General features: G+C 41.0%; 2 protein-coding genes and 1 long non-coding RNA gene across 5 annotated transcripts; 1 reads left to right on the forward strand and 2 right to left on the reverse strand.

Moving 5' to 3' along the window:
• The first annotated feature begins 1,202 nt into the window (after positions 1-1,202).
• Positions 1,203-7,144, forward strand: LOC144894444 (uncharacterized). Of its 3 annotated transcripts, XR_013630220.1 has the most exons (7): positions 1,203-1,299; positions 2,036-2,137; positions 3,209-3,309; positions 4,047-4,147; positions 5,384-5,484; positions 6,211-6,764; positions 6,871-7,144. It is a non-coding gene; the product is annotated as an uncharacterized LOC144894444 (long non-coding RNA). The 3 variants fall into 3 exon arrangements; XR_013630219.1 differs by lacking the exon at positions 6,871-7,144 and having other exon boundaries at positions 6,211-6,795; XR_013630221.1 differs by lacking the exon at positions 6,871-7,144 and having other exon boundaries at positions 4,047-4,140; positions 6,211-6,795.
• On the reverse strand, positions 7,074-10,073 carry malsu1 (mitochondrial assembly of ribosomal large subunit 1). Its single transcript, XM_078798247.1, has 4 exons — positions 9,724-10,073; positions 7,581-7,756; positions 7,416-7,497; positions 7,074-7,354 (listed from the first exon to the last, which is right to left on the reverse strand). The coding sequence occupies exons 1-4, from the start codon at positions 10,001-10,003 to the stop codon at positions 7,197-7,199; spliced, it is 696 nt and encodes a 231-aa protein (XP_078654373.1). The 5' UTR covers positions 10,004-10,073; the 3' UTR covers positions 7,074-7,196.
• Positions 10,074-10,913: 840 nt separating this feature from the next.
• On the reverse strand, positions 10,914-16,569 carry smpd5 (sphingomyelin phosphodiesterase 5). The gene is made up of 8 exons (XM_058084624.2): positions 16,483-16,569; positions 13,548-14,663; positions 12,074-12,149; positions 11,856-11,996; positions 11,674-11,763; positions 11,539-11,602; positions 11,314-11,473; positions 10,914-11,228 (listed from the first exon to the last, which is right to left on the reverse strand). Exons 2-8 carry the CDS (start codon positions 14,580-14,582, stop codon positions 11,136-11,138), a joined length of 1,659 nt encoding a protein of 552 aa, XP_057940607.2. The 5' UTR covers positions 14,583-14,663; positions 16,483-16,569; the 3' UTR covers positions 10,914-11,135.
• Between the last annotated feature and the right edge of the window lie 772 nt (positions 16,570-17,341).

Below are 17,341 nucleotides of genomic sequence, written 5' to 3' on the forward strand. Positions count from 1 at the left end.
ATTTAAGACATTGATAAGACTTGAATAAAAAAAAATTATTATTATATTATTATTTTGCCAGAGAAATAATAATATTGGAGATCCACTGTCGCTTATTACTAGTGACACCTAGTGGCCAGTATATATAATCAGAGAAAAAAAGTAATTTAAGCCAATAATGCGTAACATTGACTTAAATATGATGAATAATAGACTGTCGTTGAATTAAAAATAAATAACCTCACATGGAGCAGCAGGATACACTAAAAGTTAAAGTACGAAAATAATGAAAACAAGACCAATAGTTTACCCTTACTGTCCAAATACTTCTGCCCCTTTGTGTACAATGCAATAGAATAATATGCGGATACACTGCAGGGTATAAGTGCATTAGAGTGCAGCGTGCTTCAGTGATCAATACCTTTTCAATGTTGCAGTTTTACAACATGATGGGCTCCTTAGCAACCAGCGCCGACTTCCATTAAGACATTAAACTTCAATGAATTGCATAAACACTCACAGGCTGGCGTATCATTGATTGCAGTCTTTAAATAATAAATAAGAGCAGTCAGCGGAGAGATTCAATCGTTTTTAATGCCGACACGACGTACGTATATGTGTCAAGTAACATTTCAAACTCAAAACGGTGTTCGATAAATGCTGCCGAAATCACTCAAACCTTTCAACTTTTAGAGCTGTACTTCACAGACGGCTCCGAAATGGGGACGCTTTAACACCGCTTTCCCAGAATTGCAGTAGATTGGCGGGGAAAGTCTTTGAAGGATGTGGCAAAAAACACAATTTGTTATGAAATATCAAAATTAAAAGGACATTAAATGGCAAAAAACAAGAGAAGAATCTGTTAATGTAATGCTAAAACAACAAAAAGTAGGTTTGGTGATGCATTCATAAAACCAGAGTAAAACAGGATATTAGGGCCACATCGAGAAAAATAATAATGTGAGATTTTAAGAATGAAGTTGTTAAAAATGTATATGTTTTTGTTTTTTTTTCAACTTGCTTCTAATGAACTTTTCTGGTCAAAAACACAGGAAAAACCTCACACACACTCAACAGGGGCCCCAGAAGCACCCAAAAACGGCAGAAAATGGCAATGTTCGAGGACGATGATTTTTGACAAAAAACGTAAGAGGTTAGTATGTCGTTTTTTTGTTTTTTTCAACTTGCTTCTAATGAACTTTTCTGGTCAAAAACACAGGGGAAACCTCACACACACTCAACAGGGGCCCAAGAAGCACTCAAAAACGGCAGAAAATGCCAGTGTTCGAGGACGGTGATTTTTGACAAAAAACGTAAGAGGTTAGTATGTCGTTTTTTTTGTTTTGTTTCAACTTGCTTCTAATGAACTTTTTGGTCAAAAACACAGGAAAAACCTCACACACAGTCAACAGGGGCCCCAGAAGCACCCAAAAATGGCATAAAATGCCAAAATGTTCGGGCGTCGATTTTTGAAAAAAACGTAAGGGGTTAGTATGGCGTTTTTTTCTTTTTTTTCAACTTGCTTCTAATGAACTTTTCTGGTCAAAAAGACAGGGGGAACCTCACACACACTCAACAGGGGCCCCAGAAGCACCCAAAAATGGCATAAAATGCCAAAATTTTCGGGCGTCGATTTTTGAAAAAAACGTAAGGGGTTAGTATGGCGTTTTTTTCACTTTTTTCAACTTGCTTCTAATGCACATTTCTGGTCACAAAGACAGGGGGATCCTCACACACACTCAACAGGGGCCCCAGAAGCACCCAAAAATGGCATAAAATGCCAAAAGTTTCGGGCGTCGATTTTTGAAAAAAACGTAAGGGGTTAGTATGGCGTTTTTTTCATTTTTTTCAACTTGCTTCTAATGAACTTTTCTGGTGAAAAAACCACGGGAAACCTCCCTCACACGCATCGGGGGCCTCAGAAGCACCCAAAAATGGCATAAAAGGCCAGTGTTTGAATTTGGTGATTTTTGAAAAAAACGTAAGGGGTTAGTATGTCGTTTTTTTCATTTTTTTTCAACTTGTGTCTAATGAACTTTTCTGGTCAAAAACACAGGGGAAACCTCACACACAGTCAACAGGGGCCCGAGAAGCACTCAAAAACGGCAGAAAATGCCAATGTTCGAGGACGGGGATTTTTGACAAAAAAACGTAAGAGGTTAGTATGTCGTTTTTTTCATTTTTTTCAACTTGCTTCTAATGAACTTTTCTGGTCAAAAAGACAGGGGGAACCTCACACACACTCAACAGGGGCCCCAGAAGCACCCAAAAATGGCATAAAATGCCAAAATGTCCGGGCGTCGATTTTTGAAAAAAACGTAAGGGGTTAGTATGTCGTTTTTTTCATTTTTTTCAACTTGCTTCTAATGAACTTTTCTGGTGAAAAAACCACGGGAAACCTCCCTCACACGCATTGGGGGCCTCAGAAGCACCCAAAAATGGCATAAAATGCCAAAATGTTCGGGCGTCGATTTTTGAAAAAAACGTAAGGGGTTAGTATGTCGTTTTTTTCATTTTTTTCAACTTGTTTCTAATGAACTTTTCTGGTGAAAAAACCACGGGAAACCTCCCTCACACGCATCGGGGGCCTCAGAAGCACCCAAAAATGGCATAAAATGCCAAAATGTTCAGGCGTCGATTTTTGAAAAAAACGTAAGGGGTTAGTATGTCGTTTTTTTCATTTTTTTCAACTTGTTTCTAATGAACTTTTCTGGTGAAAAAACCACGGGAAACCTCCCTCACACGCACCGGGGGCCTCAGAAGCACCCAAAAATGGCATAAAATGCCAAAGTGTTCGGGCGTCGATTTTTGAAAAAAACGTAAGGGGTTAGTATGTCGTTTTTTTCATTTTTTTCAACTTGCTTCTAATGAACTTTTCTGGTGAAAAAACCACGGGAAACCTCCCTAACACGCATCGGGGGCCTCAGAAGCACCCAAAAATGGCATAAAATGCCAAAATGTTCGGGCGTCGATTTTTGAAAAAAACGTAAGGGGTTAGTATGGCGTTTTTTTTCATTTTTTTCAACTTGCTTCTAATGAACTTTTCTGGTGAAAAAACCACGGGAAACCTCCCTCACACGCATCGGGGGCCTCAGAAGCACCCAAAAATGGCATAAAAGGCCAGTGTTTGAATTTGGTGATTTTTGACAAAAAACGTAAGGGGTTAGTATGTCGTTTTTTTCATTTTTTTCAACTTGTGTCTAATGAACTTTTCTGGTCAAAAACACAGGGGAAACCTCACACACAGTCAACAGGGGCCCGAGAAGCACTCAAAAACGGCAGAAAATGCCAATGTTCGAGGACGGGGATTTTTGACAAAAAAAGTAAGAGGTTAGTATGGCGTTTTTTTCATTTTTTTCAACTTGCTTCTAATGAACTTTTCTGGTCAAAAAGACAGGGGGAACCTCACACACACTCAACAGGGGCCCCAGAAGCACCCAAAAATGGCATAAAATGCCAAAATATTCGGGCGTCGATTTTTGAAAAAAACGTAAGGGGTTAGTATGTCGTTTTTTTCATTTTTTTCAACTTGCTTCTAATGAACTTTTCTGGTGAAAAAACCACGGGAAACCTCCCTCACACGCATCGGGGGCCTCAGAAGCACCCAAAAATGGCATAAAATGCCAAAATGTTCGGGCGTCGATTTTTGAAAAAAACGTAAGGGGTTAGTATGTCGTTTTTTTCATTTTTTTCAACTTGCTTCTAATGAACTTTTCTGGTGAAAAAACCACGGGAAACCTCCCTCACACGCATCGGGGGCCTCAGAAGCACCCAAAAATGGCATAAAATGCCAAAATGTTCGGGCGTCGATTTTTGAAAAAAACGTAAGGGGTTAGTATGGCGTTTTTTTTCATTTTTTTCAACTTGCTTCTAATGAACTTTTCTGGTGAAAAAACCACGGGAAACCTCCCTCACACGCATCGGGGGCCTCAGAAGCACCCAAAAATTGCATAAAAGGCCAGTGTTTGAATTTGGTGATTTTTGACAAAAAACGTAAGGGGTTAGTATGTCGTTTTTTTCATTTTTTTCAACTTGTGTCTAATGAACTTTTCTGGTCAAAAACACAGGGGAAACCTCACACACAGTCAACAGGGGCCCGAGAAGCACTCAAAAACGGCAGAAAATGCCAATGTTCAAGGACGGGGATTTTTGACAAAAAACGTAAGAGGTTAGTATGGCGTTTTTTTCATTTTTTTCAACTTGCTTCTAATGAACTTTTCTGGTCAAAAAGACAGGGGGAACCTCACACACTCAACAGGGGCCCCAGAAGCACCCAAAAATGGCATAAAATGCCAAAATATTCGGGCGTCGATTTTTGAAAAAAACGTAAGGGGTTAGTATGGCGTTTTTTTCATTTTTTTCAACTTGCTTCTAATGAACTTTTCTGGTGAAAAAACCACGGGAAACCTCCCTCACACGCACCGGGGGCCTCAGAAGCACCCAAAAATGGCATAAAATGCCAAAATGTTCGGGCGTCGATTTTTGAAAAAAACGTAAGGGGTTAGTATGTCGTTTTTTTCATTTTTTTCAACTTGCTTCTAATGAACTTTTCTGGTGAAAAAACCACGGGAAACCTCCCTCACACGCATCGGGGGCCTCAGAAGCACCCAAAAATGGCATAAAAGGCCAGTGTTTGAATTTGGTGATTTTTGACAAAAAACGTAAGGGGTTAGTATGGCGTTTTTTTTCATTTTTTTCAACTTGCTTCTAATGAACTTTTCTGGTGAAAAAACCACGGGAAACCTCCCTCACACGCATCGGGGGCCTCAGAAGCACCCAAAAATTGCATAAAAGGCCAGTGTTTGAATTTGGTGATTTTTGACAAAAAACGTAAGGGGTTAGTATGGCGTTTTTTTCATTTTTTTCAACTTGCTTCTAATGAACTTTTCTGGTCAAAAAGACAGGGGGAACCTCACACACTCAACAGGGGCCCCAGAAGCACCCAAAAATGGCATAAAATGCCAAAATATTCGGGCGTCGATTTTTGAAAAAAACGTAAGGGGTTAGTATGGCGTTTTTTTCATTTTTTTCAACTTGCTTCTAATGAACTTTTCTGGTGAAAAAACCACGGGAAACCTCCCTCACACGCACCGGGGGCCTCAGAAGCACCCAAAAATGGCATAAAATGCCAAAATGTTCGGGCGTCGATTTTTGAAAAAAACGTAAGGGGTTAGTATGTCGTTTTTTTCATTTTTTTCAACTTGCTTCTAATGAACTTTTCTGGTGAAAAAACCACGGGAAACCTCCCTCACACGCATCGGGGGCCTCAGAAGCACCCAAAAATGGCATAAAAGGCCAGTGTTTGAATTTGGTGATTTTTGACAAAAAACGTAAGGGGTTAGTATGTCGTTTTTTTCATTTTTTTCAACTTGTGTCTAATGAACTTTTCTGGTCAAAAACACAGGGGAAACCTCACACACAGTCAACAGGGGCCCGAGAAGCACTCAAAAACGGCAGAAAATGCCAATGTTCGAGGACGGGGATTTTTGACAAAAAACGTAAGAGGTTAGTATGGGGTTTTTTTGTTTTTTTTTAACTTGCTTCTAATGAACTTTTCAATGTTTTGGTTACTTTGTGAAATGAATTAATGACGCTAACCAAGTTTCCATTGTATATTTAGATTGACCTTTGCACCCCTGGTGGCCAGTGAGTGTATTACAGTGGTTTGAGCTAAAAGTTAGTGAAGTTGTGACGTAGCATCCAGAGGGTAATGGAGTGTGGTGTCCAAAGTGAAGACAGCTGATGTGTCTTAGCAGGATGCTCATTAATGGTAAAATGACTACGCTACTGACAGCGTGAGCCACAGCAGAAGAAAAATGGCGTCCCATAATGACAAAATAGTATGTATAATGTATGCACCTGTTATTGTCCACTCATTTCTTTCCTTTTTGTCATCAGTCATCTTGACAAGCGGCATGGAGGCACGGACATGTAAACATGGCTTCCTAATCGCTTTCTTCATTATTTCTACATTTGGTTCACGTTGTGCTGTAGTGTGACGTACGGGGATGCTCAATGGCACGCAACGCTCACTTGCTAAGTCAAAGACCATTGGCGGCGTAGTAGGATGTTGTTAGATCCCCAAATAGGGAAATAAATAGTATTTTCTGTCTTAATATCACAAAACCATGCTAGCCTTTTGCTTGTGTTCAAACAGAACAACCTTCTCATGTCAGCCACCAAAGTCCCCACATCGCCGTGGTTGCCTAAATAGGTGTCGTCCATCCGCAGGGGCTTCATTGGGTCTGGAGGAGACGCCATCACCTTGATCATCTCGGAGGTGCGTTTGGGCTCGGCATCATGTTGGAAAGACCAATTTCTGCTTCGTAATGTCACAGAACATTTTGGACTTCATAGATGAACCACAGCTCCTCGGCGCCGGCAGCACTCATGCAGCCTCAGACCATGATGCTTAGAGTAGTTACTGAGCAACTGGCGTAAAACTAATGAGTACTTACCAAGGAACTAACGCACATACATTTAGAGTAGTTACTGAGGAACTAATAACACACATACATTTAGAATAGTTACTGAGCAACTGACGTAGAACTAAAGGGTACTTACAAGGAACTAAGGCACATACATTTAGAGTAGTTACCAAGGAACTAATGAATTGATGACTGAGGCACATCCACTTAAAGTAGTTACTGAGGAACTAATAACTAACACATACATTTAGAGTAGTTACTGAGCAACTGATGTAGAACTTGTGAGTACTTAGAAGGAACTATGGCCCATACATTTGGAGTAGTTACCAAGGCACTAATGAAGAACTGATGACTAAGGCAGATACATTTAGAGTAGTTACCAAGGAACTAATGAAGAACTGATGACTAAGGCAGATACATTTAGAGTAGTTACCAAGGAACTAATGAAGAACTGATGACTAAGGCAGATACATTTAGAGTAGTTACTGAGGAACTAATGACCATTTGTGACACATTTGTGCATGTGTTGCCATGGAGCGATATGTTCCGGGGTTGGGGACGGAAAAGGGGTGACGGACAGGAAGTGACGGAGGAAACCGCATGTCAAGTTGTAGCCCTTGTAGGAATTGTTGCTTCTTGGACCTTCATAAAAAATAAAAAAAACACAGAGTGTTACAATATTTGAGTCAATTTGACTGTACAGCACTGTACAAAAATATAACTTTATTCGAATAAGCGAACAGGAACAAAGATACATTAAGTTATAGGACAACAGAATGCCGGGTTAAGTCACGCTTTGGCGTCTTCAAGGTCATATATAAAATCTTCCGGGAGCTTCTCAGCAGGGATTCGGCTCAGTTGTTCATCGTGGGAGCGCAGAGTCCACAGTTTCTCCAGTTCGTACACTTCCCTGGTCTCCGGAAGCATGAAGTGAACCACCATATTCCCTGCAGGATAGACAGACACAGCTCATGTCTAAGCATGACATCCGATGCTTGTTTTACATACCAAAGTCAATACACAGCCAGTCTTCTGCAGTCTTTCCTTCAATCTTCACATGAGGATTGTGATCCCGTCTCACAAATTTGTACTAAACGGAGGACAGAAGCGATGGTTCAAGATAAAGAGCACAGGTTTTATGTGTCAGAGGAGGGGAAATTGCAGGTCATTTACCACTTTGACGGCGTAGAGGGCCATCGCACGGAGGTGTCTGGGTGATACGCCGCTGACGACGATGATGTACTGGGTGTATTTGATGTGCTCCGCTAATTTAATCACACAGATGTCGTCTGCGTTCTCCTGTCGCAGCAAAGACACCAAAACATCCAGGTTGAACGTCTCGGTCGACCCTGGAAATGAATTAAAAGATGTATCAACTAAATTATATATAGTATTTATTTCATAATACAGTACAGTTGCCATTGAACTTTTCTGGTGAAAAACACAGGGGAAACCTCACACACACACTCAACAGGGGCCCCAGAAGCACCCAAAAACGGCAGAAAATGCCAATGTTCGGGGGCAGTGATTTTTGACAAAAAACGTAAGAGGTTAGTATGTCATTTTTTTTCAACTTGCTTCTAATGAACCTTTCTGGTAAAAAAAAAAAAAACAGGGGAAACCTCACACACACTCAACAGGGGCCCCAGGGGCACCCAAAAATGGCATAAAATGCCAAAATTTTCGGGTGTCGATTTTTGAAAAAAACGTAAGGGGTTAGTATGTCGTTTTTATCATTTTTTTCAACTTGCTTCTAATGAACTTTTCTGGTCAAAAAGACAGGGGGAACCTCACACACACTCAACAGGGGCCCCAGAAGCACCCAAAAATGGCATAAAATGCCAAAATTTCCGGGCGTCGATTTTTGAAAAAAACATAAGGGGTTAGTATGTCGTTTTTTTCAACTTGCTTCTAATGAACTTTTCTGGTCAAAAAGACAGGGGAGACCTCACACACACTCAACAGGGGCCCCAGAAGCACCCAAAAATGGCATAAAATGCCAAAATTTTCGGGCGTCGATTTTTGAAAAAAACGTAAGGGGTTAGTATGGCGTTTTTTTCATTTTTTTCAACTTGCTTCTAATAACTTTTCTGGTCAAAAAACCAAGGGAAACCTCACACACACTCAACAGGGGCCCTAGAAGCATCCAAAAACGGCAGAACATGCCAATGTTCGAGGGCGGTGATTTTTGACAAAAAAACGTAAGAGGTTAGTATGTCATTTTTTTTCAACTTGCTTCTAATGAACCTTTCTGGTAAAAAAAAAAAAACAGGGGAAACCTCACACACACTCAACAGGGGCCCCAGGGGCACCCAAAAATGGCATAAAATGCAAAAATTTTCAGGTGTCGATTTTTGAAAAAAACGTAAGGGGTTAGTATGGCGTTTTTTTCATTTTTTTCAACTTGCTTCTAATGAACTTTCCTGGTCAAAAAGACAGGGGGAACCTCACACACACTCAACAGGGGCCCCAGAAGCACCCAAAAATGGCATAAAATGCCAAAATTTCCGGGCGTCGATTTTTGAAAAAAACATAAGGGGTTAGTATGTCGTTTTTTTCAACTTGCTTCTAATGAACTTTTCTGGTCAAAAAGACAGGGGGGACCTCACACACACTCAACAGGGGCCCCAGAAGCACCCAAAAATGGCATAAAATGCCAAAATTTTCGGGCGTCGATTTTTGAAAAAAACGTAAGGGGTTAGTATGGCGTTTTTTTCATTTTTTTCAACTTGCTTCTAATGAACTTTTCTGGTCAAAAACACAGGGGAAACCTCACACACACTCAACAGGGGCCACAGAAGCACCCCAAAACGGCAGAAAATGCCAATGTTCGAGTACAGAAATGTACACTGCAAATACGTCATAGTACTTGTGTTATTTCTTGTGTGCTGCTATCCACTTTGTTATTAAACTTGATTGAACACACCACCGACTAAGTTTATTGTATGACTTTAAGTTACGCCACCTAGTGGTGAAATTGGTACATTACGTTTCATCAACGCTTCAAAAAGTCCATTAATTTATGTAAATTATGTCATTTTTTTAGGTCTAATTATCTCTTAAATATACACAAAGTGGAAATTACTCGGTTTCAACACAATTCATGAGAAGATGAAACTCGAAGTAAAATGACTCTATGGTTATTAATGCAGCAATTTGCATGATTTATCTACAGTCGCTGAAATATGAACGACTATTTTCCAAAGCTGCTTCCCTTTGTAGCACACAATGACATGGAATTAATATCTCACTTATGACGATCATATTGCCTCCCGGAGTTGATCTAATTGAATCAAATAAAGCTGCTTTAACTCACTTTGGCTCAGGTGACGGTTGTCATTAAAGTCGGTCTCCGGCTCCGGTGATTCATCCCGCATAACGTCGCTGTTCGTCGGTGCCGTCCTGGTCCCAACGTCGGTGTCCGAAAAACATCTTTTTGTTAAAAAGTGGTCAACAGAAGCCAAGCGTCGAGGCGGACATAAGGTTACATTTGTAGCCGTGTTTCGATGAATTAACTGGCTGTGGCGCAGAACTTTGTAAGCAGAGCAAACTCTACGTTTACATAATAAAGCGTTTATGCGTGTAAAAATATTCATTATCACGAATGAATACAATGTGATAGCTAGCACCTTCACGCGTGGTAGCAAGGACTCAAAACAGGAAGTAAAAAAAATCGTCTTGAATTTTGATTGGGTTTCACGTCTTCTTCGTTTTCTGTGCGGTACACACACTACATCGCCACCTAGCGATGGAATAATATATTACGCTACATTTTGATACCGTAATTATACAACAAAATATATACTATAAATACGTTTCACGTGTTTTTTAAGAATATGTTTATTAAAATGTCATATCAGGCGCCATAATTACGGTTGTGGTTTTGAATCATTGTGTGGCGTTTGCATGTTTATCCGACTTCCTCCCAAAAACATGTATGTTAAAAACATGCATTATGTTTCATAGTTGTACAGAGTGTGAATGCTTGCAGCAAAATGGCAGTGATATGTGATATGTTGAAACTAATATTTTCTGGTAATTCTGCCCTAAAATGATGAATGTATTTAAATGAGATATATGAGAATCACAAGATAACGCTGAGGTTTTAAATTACATTGGTCTACATAATTTTTCAAACTAATTGTGGGGCGATGATGTTGCGTTTGATGTCCGTTTTTTTTTCTCGTATCAGCCTTCATTTCTGGTAATATTATGCTCACTTTTCTTAAAAAGCCTAAAAATGGCATGTAGCATATACGCAAAAAAAACCAAAAAAAGTCTGTCTTCTGTAGGTTAGATGTGCATCAGATTCTTGCTGAAACTAAAAATTATGCATAAACGGTATCAGGGAATATGGAAAGTCAGTGAAAATATGACGCCAATATCATTTCAGAAATCGGGGCCCTGCAACTTTGTCAAATTGTATAGACTTTGCGTTATTTACATTTATTTCTGTAGGGAATTACAAAAAAAACATACATATAAAAAATCCAGAAGAAGCCTATATACAACATGGGGCGTATCCAGGCAAACCCATATATTTATTAAATTTAAATACCACCTGAGATATTTCACATACGTCAGATATGTGAGTGCATCAGCAGCAAATCCCATTTTAAATGATGTAAACATTTAAAAATTATGGCTTTTTTTTTTTTTTTAGCAATGTAAACGCGTACATTTGGTCCCTTTGTGTGAACCTGAACACAACACTATGTCCCCACACCATCACAAGTCCATGGTTACATTTAGTCTCAAGCCCACAGGGATGTGGTCTGTTAGGCCAGCCAGCTGGGTAATAAACGATACTTCTTCCACTTCCTAAAATGACAAAGTCGACGTTTTAGAAAGGTGACAGACAAACCGGTTGGAACCGGTTTAAGAAAGAAAGAGAGCAGCCACGTACTGTTCTGCAGTGCTTTGAGATGGACTTTTCCCGAAAGAGGATATAATCAATCCGCCGTCCGATCCACGGTTGGTCGGTTTCAGGGTAAACCAACGGCGAGCCTGATGCGGGGACGGGGGGGCAGATGTAACGCTTTCTGAGCAACTCGCTCTCCAAAGTCCTGCACAGATACACAATTCTGTGCCGGTTATGTTGACACTGGTAAAGTGGGCGACTTAACTGCACCTTTGGAGGTTTTCCGGGGTGTTTACACACTCGTCGTACAGCGTCGGCTGCTCTAGTAGAGTACCTGAAACACAGACATTTGCATCGGATATGCAAATGTGTTCCCGCACGCGCTCAGACTGTTTTATTACGCACCAACGACCCAGGGCTTCTCTTTCCCGGGCCCCGCCCTGCAAGGGTCTTTATATTCCTCAAAGAGACAGTGATTCTGTTCCAAAGTGTCATCTGGAAAAGACAGGGAAACAGCTCTGCACTAAAGTGGATAATCCCAGGGCGGAATTGAACATAAATTGCAAAAGGAGACACGCAAAAATCACCTGGCGAGCAGTTGTCGAAGTTAAAGTCGCCGCAAAGTACATCGAAAGCCACTTCCTCGTGGGGTTGTCTGTTGGCGGCTTGGAAATCCCCGATCCACTTGGTCACCATGTTCAACTGCTCGCAGCGGATCTCTCCTTCGCCTGAATTCAAAGAGATGCTCAGGACTCGGAGTTGATGAGGACTTACTTGGTTTCTCCTCAAGCAAAACCACGTTCACCTTCTGGTGCGTGAAGGTGGATGCAGTTGAAATAACCAACCACTTCCCTCTGCTTCTGGTTCTTCCCAATCACCACCTGAGAATAAAAGTGGGTGTTAGTGGGTGTAAGTGGGTGTTAGTGGGTGTTAGAAGTCCGACATCTCCATCAATAAGAAAAATTTAAAGTATTAATATTGCTTAATATTGCAATATTGTAAACTAGGGTACCAACAATACAATACAAACAAATGAACCAGAGGCCCAGAATGGATTGGATTTGATCTTGGAGGTTCCATTGTCAGTCTGGGACAGGGGTGGCCAAACTGCGGCCCACCGGGCGTCTTAATTTCCAAATTATACCCCCCCCCCCCACATGACTTGCAGTGCTATTGTGGCACGCCTGAGTCGCCAAAATAGTCAGATACACTGTGTAGCTTGATATCCAATGTTTTATTATTCTTCTACCCAGCATGCCTTGCGGGCATTTGGAAGTAAGAGTTTTAAGTTATGTGTAGCACTTAGACGTTGTTTATCGCTCACATGATTTATGTGATGCGTTAGCATGCTGTGGATGTTTTGTGGTTTCGTTTTGTTGCACCGTGAGCAAATATGTCATTCTGTGTGATTGACCATCTATATATATACATATAGCTATATATATATATACATACATATAGATGGTATATATATAGATGGTCAATCACACAGAATGACATATTTTAGTTTTTGTTTTGTTGCACCGTGAGCAAATATGTCATTCTGTGTGATTGACCACCTATATATATATATATATATATTGATGGTATATAGATGGTCAATCACACAGAATGACATATTTGCTCAGGGTGCAACAAAACAAAAACTAAAATATGTCATTCTGTGTGATTGACCATCTATATACAATCAATATATATATATATATATATATATATATATATATATATATATAATATATATATATAGGTGGTCAATCACACAGAATGACATTTGCTCACGGTGCAACAAAGCAAAACCACAAAACATCCACATATGTATATATATATATATATATATATATAGATGGTATATATATGGTCAATCACACAGAATGACATTTGCTCACGGTGCAACAAAACAAAAACACAAAACATCCACATCTATATATATAGATGGTATATAGATGGTCAATCCCACAGAATGACATTTGCTCACAGTGCAACAAAACAAAAACACAAAACATCCACAGCATGTAATGAATCGCAGGTCACATTGGGTTAAAAAATTGGCAAAAATTGGTAGAGGGGCCGTAAATATATATATATATATAATGAGGCATTTATGCATGTAAAAATATTCATTATCACGAATGAATACAATACCAAGGACTCAAAACAGGAAGTAGAAAATTGTCTTGCCAATTTTTGAGCCCAATGTGACCCGCGATTGATTACAATCCTGTGACTTGACTTTGACTGGTGTGAAAGTAAACACTCCATACAACCAGGAAAGCCCGTACCTTCGCAGCGAGGAGGCCCTTGGCAGCTAAGGCATCTTCTCCTCGGCTGTTGGGAAAGCAGTGGTACTGGGCCTCCTGGATGGGGAAGCGACTGGCAAGGAAGAGGCCGCTGTTGAAGAACTTGAAAGTGGAACAGCTGCACGGCGGCTGGCAGGCATACCCTCCAATGTCGTAGAGAATGTGACCAAACAAAGGACTTAGCGCTCGGGTGAGTTTCTGTGCGGCCCTCTTATCGAACACTTCCTCTAAGCAGAGAATGTCCACATTGGCGGGGAAAAATGTCGACACTTCCCAGGGGACATCATCCTGCTGGCCAAGACCACGGGAGAGCAAAGCGCGGGGGGCGCTGCGCTGGCCCTGCTGGTTGGAGTTCTGGTTGGAGTTATGCTGGATGGGCGCCACCTCAACTTGGTTGCTAGGCTTTCCTCCCGAGACATCAGTCTCTGGAGGTGGAGCCTGGCGGTCTGTAGCGCTAAACGAATTGACCGCGGGGACGATGCTATCGGAGGGGCTGACGGTACTGCAGCTGCTGGGGGAGTCGATAAAGATGCGGATGTTGGGTCGGCTCACGCTCATGGCTATGCATTCGCCGATGGCTAGCGCCCTGCGTTGGGTGTGTCCCAGGTTATTGAAGCGAGCTAGGCTATCCGGTAGAAGACACAAATTGGCCGATGCAAAACAAAACGACGCCTTTCCTTCCAGCTCAAAGCCTCGGTGTGACTCACACTGCAACGATGTCGCCTCCCGGTGGTAGCAGAAAGGTCTGCGCCACGCTTGCAGCGGCGCCCACAGCAGGAAGCCCAGCAAGGCTACAGGCGCCGTGAGGAGAAAAAGAATACTGAAAGCGACGGAGCCAAACACAACTTTCAGGGGGCGGAGGTAGCATCCTTCTTCGAGCCTCTGCGTCTTCTCAAGGGTGGTAGACTTGCACACGGCGATGAGTCGGTCAAGAAACCAGAAGCAGGGTAGAATCAACGCCCATCCCGCCGCGTGGAGGCCTGCAGCGCATCGGTTGGGAAATGGGGACATCTCCATGGCCACGCCAGGAGGACACTTTCTTTAAACTCAACCAGAAATCGGGCGCAGCTTCATTCTTTCGTGGGACCCGGTGGGGCGCTGGAGACAGGAAAAAGAAGCCGCACGTTACGACACCACATCACAGTACAATCTGGTTTTACAAGAATGACGATGGCTTCATGCCTGCACATGCGCTTGGATTCACTGACACGCTTCTGGTATGTGGAAGTCAGACAAATACAGAATGTAGTGCAACAGAATCTTTTACAGAAAAGACAAAAAGAAAAACATAGTAAATATGAAATATTCCATTTCATTGTAATTAATGCTTTTTGTCAGATCCATAAATACTAGTTACCCCAAGTGATGAGTTCATGCTCCGCTTCCGAATGTCACAGAATGTATGCTTTCCTCAATGAACCGCAGCACCCCCATGCTGGCAGCACTCATGCAGCCCCAGGCCATCACAAACCCCACTAGCTGCCTGTCGGGGATGCTTAATTTAGTATTTTTTTCAGTGCTTCCATCAAAAAGATCTTCCTGAATCTGCACCTAATCCATTATATTGTATTGTAGTATTGTATTGCGTGAGGGCTTAACAATGGAAGAATTTCTTGTGTCCGAAGAACTTAAAGGGGACCAATTATTCAAATTTTCTGTCCCTTTGTATTGAGTTGTGGACTCCTATAGAGCAGCTACACACAATAGCCAACATAGAAAACTTTATAGACATAGAAAACTTTATAGATTCCACCCACGACCCGCCCAATCCTCCGTGATTGGTCCCATTCAGCTCTACAGCTAACAGCTTGCACACTGGTAAGCCCATATAAGGAAGTCCGGACCACTGTGACATCACAGAGAGCACTTTTTAAGTGAAAAGCAAAACTAAAAGTAGAATTAATGGCTGTTTTGGTGGTGCGGTTCAATGAATGAAATGCTTGTTAAAAGCATGCTATTAGTAGTAATTGAACCCTCGTCAATGCACATACATTTTGAATTGAAAACATTCAGTGTACTCAGAACGATACACGTAACTAAAAGGTTTCGTTGGTACATTAGATGCCATCATGTCGGCAGCACTCATGCAGCCCCAGGCCATCCCAAGCCCCACTAGCTGTCTGTTGGGGACCCCTAGCTTAGCAGTCTTTTTTGCATAATGTCACCAAGCAATATCCGTATTGGGGTCATTATAAATATTAATTTAATAAAGTCAGTCACATAAAATATGCTTTAAAAAGAGAACAGCTGTGATTGTTGTGTGTTTAAACATCATTTATTTTGTCAATACTGATTTTTAATGGATTTAGCTTTTAACAGGAGTCAGCTGGACTCAGGGCGGAACATTCAAACAACCAGGAAGTTGCACATTACGGGCTGCCCTATCGAACAACGCATTAGCGTCCATTCATCATTTTGAAGGAAAAAAACAGATAATAAACTATTATAATCTGTATTATATCAATATAGAGACACGAATGGGAAGTGCTTGTTGTAATTCGGACATTCATAGTCAAATGTTTGTATGCTAACGTCTTCGCCGGTGTGTCCGTATGCTAAGCTAACAGTCAACAACAAATATTAAACACACTCTTATAAACACACTCTTGTGTACGTACAGTATGTAGCCGTATGCTAAACCCAGATTCGTATAACATACATACAATATTCAAGTACGTTGATATTATTGTAATTCAAATCAATATCGCATCTGTTTAGCTAGCCTCGGCTAACTCAAGACGGTCTTATCTAGCTAGGAAACCTGGGCGTATATGTCTCCAGCTTTAGTCCATCTCTATAAAGTTGCTAACACATTCACGTCACAGCTTATTATGTAACCATATCACGTATTAAATTAATAACCGCCACATTTTAAGCACACCAAAGAAGGAACGAAGTAGTCCAAATAGACACTTACCACGTCCTCAGTCTCTCATTATTATTATTAAGCCAGGCTAACCCCCAGTGACGTCACCGTCTGCCACGTGACCTCACCTGTTCACACGTGACACAGCACAAAGCCACTAACACTTCCTCACTTACCAATTTCTTCACCTACATTGCAATCCGGTACAATAACGACTCAAAATAATATATTTTCTTTAAAAAAACGCAAAATTTAAGTAAATTGCATGCAATATGTTTTTGTTTCTCGCCTCTACATGCTTGGCATGACAATTTGTGATAAGAAATGAGTTATGATCAAAATACAAGCTAATATTCCTTTCCTTTCTTGCAGATTACATGAGATTAAATCTCCATTTCATACACACTGTACAAGATTTACAATGACATGGTTAATACCAAACTGGTTATAGCAATCATATACTGCAGGTACCTTTGTTTGCATAGTCAAATCCACTATAGCTGTTCACGCCTTGTTTTATTATCTACACACAGTAACGAAACCTAACTTCAAGTAGCCACTAGATGGCGGTAAAAGCACATCTTCAAATTAAGTGTAGTCACTGCTGCTGCTGGAAGCTATTACTGGAAGCAAAATACACAAGTTTAAACTTAAATCTGATTTAAATTAACATAACATAGAAACATAGAAAAATTTTTAGATTTTCCTGAATCTGCACTTAATTCAAATCGCCCAATCCTCTGTGATTGGTCCCATTCAGCTCTACAGCTAACACCCTGGTAAGCCCATATAAGGAAGTCCGGACCACTGTGACATCACAGAGAGCACTTTTCCAAGTGAAAAGCTTGTTATTGTAGTAATTGAACCCTCATCAATGCACATACATTTTTAATTAAAAACATTCAGTGTA

This window comes from Doryrhamphus excisus, linkage group LG17 (genome assembly GCF_037039965.1).
Source record: "Doryrhamphus excisus strain RoL-2023G ecotype Guam linkage group LG17, RoL_Dexc_Guam_v1.1, whole genome shotgun sequence".
In the NCBI taxonomy this organism is placed as follows: domain Eukaryota; kingdom Metazoa; phylum Chordata; class Actinopteri; order Syngnathiformes; family Syngnathidae; genus Doryrhamphus; species Doryrhamphus excisus.

Bases quoted from the DNA above. Each gene is read 5' to 3' on its own strand.
- smpd5 (XM_058084624.2), bottom strand. From the start codon at position 14,582: ATGGAGATGTCCCCATTTCCCAACCGATGCGCTGCAGGCCTCCACGCG. The intron at 12,150-13,547 runs GTACGGGCTTTC...TTTTATTCTCAG, and splicing joins AGGGCCTCCTCGCTGCGAAG to GTGGTGATTGGGAAGAACCA. The intron at 11,997-12,073 runs GTGAACGTGGTT...CTTTGAATTCAG, and splicing joins CCACCTTCACGCACCAGAAG to GCGAAGGAGAGATCCGCTGC.
- malsu1 (XM_078798247.1), bottom strand. From the start codon at position 10,003: ATGAATATTTTTACACGCATAAACGCTTTATTATGTAAACGTAGAGTT. The intron at 7,757-9,723 runs GTGAGTTAAAGC...ATTCATTTCCAG, and splicing joins CAACCGTCACCTGAGCCAAA to GGTCGACCGAGACGTTCAAC. The intron at 7,498-7,580 runs GTAAATGACCTG...TCCTCCGTTTAG, and splicing joins CCCTCTACGCCGTCAAAGTG to TACAAATTTGTGAGACGGGA.